Genomic DNA, 4,929 nt, shown 5'->3' with positions numbered 1-4,929 from the left:
ATTGACAGCAACGTCGAGTCGGCTCTTCGTATTGCTGTCATTCTCTGTTATAATACATTAGAAAGAGACACAAACAACCTGTAAAAAGAAACATAGGAGAAATCTAACACCAGAGCAGTGTTGCCGATATTGTCAATTGCAATGTTTACAGATTTTTGTATTTACTATTTATATACATCACCTCCCTTTATATTTGTTTTGTATTTAAATATGAATTAATCCACTTAAATTATAAATAATCAGGCATTATTAAGTGAAACACAATTCACACACACAGTAATTTTTAGAGTTGTCTTTGCTAGTATTTACAGACTGCCCAAGTTCTCCTAATGATTCATCACCCAAGGGTAGATAAAAATTGATTTTTTTAGGAATGTTAAACCAAGACTAAAAATACCAAAATGGGGTCTTTATTTGAAAATTACGAGCAGCAATATTCAACGTTAACGGCTGACATTACAGCTCAAGTAGGTCTGTTAAGTGCCTCAGCCTCAAGTAAGCAAATATTCCTTTTAAAGCTTCCTGTGTCCTACTTTGGTCTGCTTATAAAATTTATAGACCTAGAAACTTTATTTTATTATAGAAGACCGTCGCCAACTTATATCAAACATAGAAAAACATGTTGAAGAGGCACAGGAACTGGTAAATGATTTTACAACTAAACAAATTAGTGCATAACCCCCACATAACTTTTAGCTGGAACAAATGGACTTGGAGGTCCGAGAAGTTGATCCGTCAAAGAAACAAAGGTGCAGAACAAAACTAGACTGTTACCGAGCAGAATTGAAACGTCTTACATTAGAATATATTAAAGCTCGTACAGTGAAGCAAGAGTCTTTATATGATAGCACAGAAGATGTTCGCATTTCCATTGATCAGAAGCAAAGACTATTGGATAATGGGGAAACACTGGAGAGGGCCGGGAGAAAATTAAATGAAGGCTACCGTGTTGCCTTGGAATCTGAAGAAATTGGGCATCAGGTGTTGAAAAATTTAGCCGAGCAAAGGGAAACTATTCAGAGAAGTAGGAATCGGGTAAGGGTTCTTAATGTTATTTTTGTTTCACAGTGTCAATTTTCAATATTTTTTAGCTAAGAGAAACTGATGAGGAACTGAGCAGATCATCACGACTACTAGGTAATATGATAATGAGAGCACTACAGCAAAAAGTCATTCTTGGTATAGTTGCTGTGTGCTTTTTAGTTTTCATCTCTTTTGGAATATATTTAAGTTTTCAAAGTTAGGAAGTTAGGTTTTGTGAAAGAAACTTGTGTGGCTTAGATTTGCATTTAAAAAAAGTCTTTTTGTTATTTTGAGGTTTTTCTAAAAAGCCTGTAGTTTTATTACTTACTAATATTAAGTACAAAAGTACTTTTCACTGATTTTATTCTTAGACATTCCTTTGCCAACAGATCAAGCCCTTATGAATTAAAAAATCATTAAATCCAGTTTGAGACTTACCTGGTTTTACAAGAAAAGCATATAGTTTACTTTAAATCTGTTTTTATTAATAAAACTAGCATATAATTCATAAATTAAAGTCTACACCTTACCCACACCATTTTCTTAACTTAGAAGTGTATATATTATGTACTGATTTGCCATATTCTTACGTATTTAAAAACAAAAACCTGTACTGTTACATTTTTAAATAAATTATGTTTTGTTTTCGAAACTGGTTTTATTTATTTATATCCTAAACTGGCTTTTTTTGGTCAATAAAATCAAAAATAAATGACATGTATATAGTTTTACCTAACCTCAACAAACACAGTCAAATAAATGACAGATTGGTGTCAGATGGTTTTGACAGATAACCTCAAATTTAACAAACAAACAAATCCCTGAAGAGTGAAGCCCTCCTACTTCAAAATCACACACATTTTTAAATAAATAATTTTTTTTTGAACAATTGGTTTCTATTTAAAACCTTCATAATCCTTCATAAAAAAAACCTTTTTATTTAAATAAGTGACAGATTTCTGTCATATGATTTTGACAGTTCATAACCTAACCTCAAATAAAGAACAATAAACAAATAATCGATTTTATCCAGGAGGGCAAAATGGTGTAAAATAACTAACATTTAGTATAGATTGTATGAAATAGTGTTGCTATAGACGACAGTGAATAATTAAAAACCTCCATTTATCAAAAAATATCAATAACATTTAGTTTTAACTACTTATAATTTAACCATGCCACTGTTTAACTATGGTTCCCTCCTGGAGCATGGTATCATTGGTGGTATTTTGACCACCATATTTGTTATATCTAATTATTCGTTGCATAGAATAGAAGAAGGGCATGTGGGGATCTATTATAGGGTAAGATAAATTTAATATTTTCTTTAATAGGGACCTAAAAACTTAAACTTGCATAGGGTGGTGCCTTGCTTCCGGTGATGAGTCACCCAGGGTACCATATGATGTTTCCATTGATAACATCATTTAAAAGTGTGCAGGTAAGCAGAAAACTATTAAAAATCAATAGTGTTTTCCATAATTATTAATGTGCTAGTTGAAGTTAATTAAGGGTTCTATTTATGTTATGTTATGCATAGTTTTAGCTGTTCGATCAAGTTTTTAGTTGTCAGAAGGCATCGTTTTTTATCAAACTTAATTTATTTATTAATGGATCCATTTACAGTGTAATTATAGAAATATATAATAAATTACATCTAAGTTTAGTGAAAAGTATTAGGCTCCATATCACTCTATATAAAAACTCTAAAAGTACTAAATTTAGAGTCAAAAATATTTATTAGTCCTAGCAGTATAGTGGGTTCATTCATGCCATAATTAGTGTACAATGGTATTACGAGTTTCAGACTGTCTAAGAAGGAATTCTAAGTTTAAAAAGTGATGACAATTGCCGACAGTCTTAATTTATGTAGAAAACACAAATCTAATAGAATTCATCTTGATTCTAGTGTAGGCAAATTTAGACTATCCCCTGATACCTCACCCACTGATAGTTATAATAATAATAACACTTGACCTCTGAATGAAACCAAGCACCTCCATTGTCCTATTCATTACATGATTAATTGGATTTTCTAACAATGATTTTGAATTCATCCAGCTCTCAAGTCTGAAACTTCTGTTTCAGAGCCAATTGGAAGATTATTTATTAAATAAATAAAATTTATAGGTTTTTTCTACCTTGAAATATGTCATTTATTGCTATTAAGTAACATCCTGTTAAAATCACGCCCAATTAAAAAATGATGCAGATCCTCTTGTAGAAAAGCAGGATCATTAAAAGACTCAATAATTCTAAAAAATCATTTAAGAAGAAGACTTGTGGTACCCCTGATTGCACACATATTTCATCAGATAATGTACCTACAAGATTGACCACTTGAATTCTCCCTTAAACAAATTCAGAGGATCTGCAATACTTAACGCCTTCATTTCCCTAAGAGGATTCTATAATTGACTTAATCAAAAGCTTTAGAGCAATCTGTATATATATTGAATCAACCTGGGATCTTCCTAATATAGCTCTATTCCCTATATAGCTCTAAAACTCTAACAAGATAATCTAGTAATGTTTATTAGTATTAATTAATTTTTATCTAGTAATTTAGTTATATTTTTACTATTCAGGTGACACTGCAAACAGACGAGGTCACAAACGTTCCCTGTGGCACCAGCGGGGGAGTTATGATCTATTTTGATCGCATTGAAGTTGTCAATTATTTGAATTGCAATAGTGGTATATAAATAAGTCCAGGTTGCTCTATGCTAGTAAGATATTAACTTTTAGCTTTTCAGTTATGGATATTGTGCGAAATTACACTGCTGACTATGATAAAACTTTAATTTTCAATAAAATACATCATGAACTGAATCAGTTTTGCAGTATACACACCCTTCATGAAGTTTACATTGATTTGTTTGATCAAATTGATGAAAATCTTAAGCAGGTGATTATTTATTAGCTACAATATATATGTGGCTAAAATTACAGGTTTTAGGCATTACAAAGGGATTTACTAGAAATGGCTCCGGGTTTAACGATTCAGGCTGTAAGGGTTACCAAACCGAAAATCCCTGAACCTATTAGGAAAAACTATGAGTTAATGGAAGGGGAAAAAACCAAATTATTAATATCCATTGAACACCAAAAGGTTGATCAACTAATAACGCCATACAAGCTTAATATAATCTGAATATTAATTATGTTTCAGGTGGTGGAAAAAGATGCTGAAACAGATAGGAAACGAGCGATAATTGAAGCGGAAAAAATCGCTTTAGTAGCAAAAATCCAGTACGAACAAAAAATCATGGAAAAGGAATCGTTGCAACGCATGTCCCAAATAGAGGACGCGATGCATTTGGCGAAAGAGAAAGCGAGGGCGGACGCGGAATTTTATAAAATGAAACAGCAAGCGGAAGTGAACCGGCTGCTGTTTACCAAGGAATACCTCGAACTGAAAAAGTACGAGTCTTTAGGCAAGAATACGAAAACGTACTTTGGCACCGAGATTCCTCAGACTTTCTTAGGGGACTCTTGTATTAAAGATGCGGTCCATTCAAACGTAATAGCATCAGATAAAGATGGCGTAGCCAAAGAAGTTGCACTGTAAGAATAATTTTTTTTTCGTTAAGTTCACTTTAAAGGCTGTGTTCTGTTTAGGGATTAAGTTTAATAATTATGTTCATTAAAAGCAATATAGGATTTTTCATTCAAAGAGTTTTATTTTTTTTCTTTTAACATAGGTGTTATGATTTCAAAAAGGTATATTCAAATTCAAAATGGTTTATTTGTCAAAATTCACAATTTTATAGGTCAATAAAAATTACAACGAAAAAAAAATACATTGACAAATAGAACTGTTCTCTTGGTTTTAAAACCGTTTTCCCTAGTAAGCACAGGCAAAGAAGGGATGAAAAAGATATGTAGGAGGTACGACATAACTCA

General features: G+C 31.9%; 2 protein-coding genes across 2 annotated transcripts; both read left to right on the top strand.

Annotated features, from left to right (window-relative positions):
- Positions 1 to 124: 124 nt before the first annotated feature.
- LOC126737510 (vesicle transport through interaction with t-SNAREs homolog 1A) lies at positions 125 to 1,620 on the top strand. Its single transcript, XM_050442438.1, has 4 exons — positions 125 to 495; positions 584 to 642; positions 697 to 1,035; positions 1,092 to 1,620. Exons 1-4 carry the CDS (start codon positions 402 to 404, stop codon positions 1,242 to 1,244), a joined length of 645 nt encoding a protein of 214 aa, XP_050298395.1. The 5' UTR covers positions 125 to 401; the 3' UTR covers positions 1,245 to 1,620.
- Positions 1,621 to 2,001: 381 nt separating this feature from the next.
- LOC126737505 (erlin-1-like) lies at positions 2,002 to 4,699 on the top strand. Its single transcript, XM_050442429.1, has 6 exons — positions 2,002 to 2,327; positions 2,384 to 2,464; positions 3,612 to 3,720; positions 3,780 to 3,931; positions 3,983 to 4,135; positions 4,196 to 4,699. Exons 1-6 carry the CDS (start codon positions 2,199 to 2,201, stop codon positions 4,592 to 4,594), a joined length of 1,023 nt encoding a protein of 340 aa, XP_050298386.1. The 5' UTR covers positions 2,002 to 2,198; the 3' UTR covers positions 4,595 to 4,699.
- The last annotated feature ends 230 nt before the right edge of the window (positions 4,700 to 4,929 follow it).

The sequence above is a fragment of the Anthonomus grandis genome, chromosome 6, assembly GCF_022605725.1.
Source record: "Anthonomus grandis grandis chromosome 6, icAntGran1.3, whole genome shotgun sequence".
In the NCBI taxonomy this organism is placed as follows: Eukaryota; Metazoa; Arthropoda; class Insecta; order Coleoptera; family Curculionidae; genus Anthonomus; species Anthonomus grandis.
This window is presented reverse-complemented; position numbering and strand designations above follow the sequence as displayed.

Bases quoted from the DNA above. Each gene is read 5' to 3' on its own strand.
- LOC126737510 (XM_050442438.1), top strand. From the start codon at position 402: ATGGGGTCTTTATTTGAAAATTACGAGCAGCAATATTCAACGTTAACG. The intron at 643-696 runs GTAAATGATTTT...CATAACTTTTAG, and splicing joins TTGAAGAGGCACAGGAACTG to CTGGAACAAATGGACTTGGA. The intron at 1,036-1,091 runs GTAAGGGTTCTT...AATATTTTTTAG, and splicing joins TTCAGAGAAGTAGGAATCGG to CTAAGAGAAACTGATGAGGA.
- LOC126737505 (XM_050442429.1), top strand. From the start codon at position 2,199: ATGCCACTGTTTAACTATGGTTCCCTCCTGGAGCATGGTATCATTGGT. The intron at 2,328-2,383 runs GTAAGATAAATT...AAACTTGCATAG, and splicing joins ATGTGGGGATCTATTATAGG to GGTGGTGCCTTGCTTCCGGT. The intron at 3,721-3,779 runs GTATATAAATAA...TTAGCTTTTCAG, and splicing joins TTATTTGAATTGCAATAGTG to TTATGGATATTGTGCGAAAT.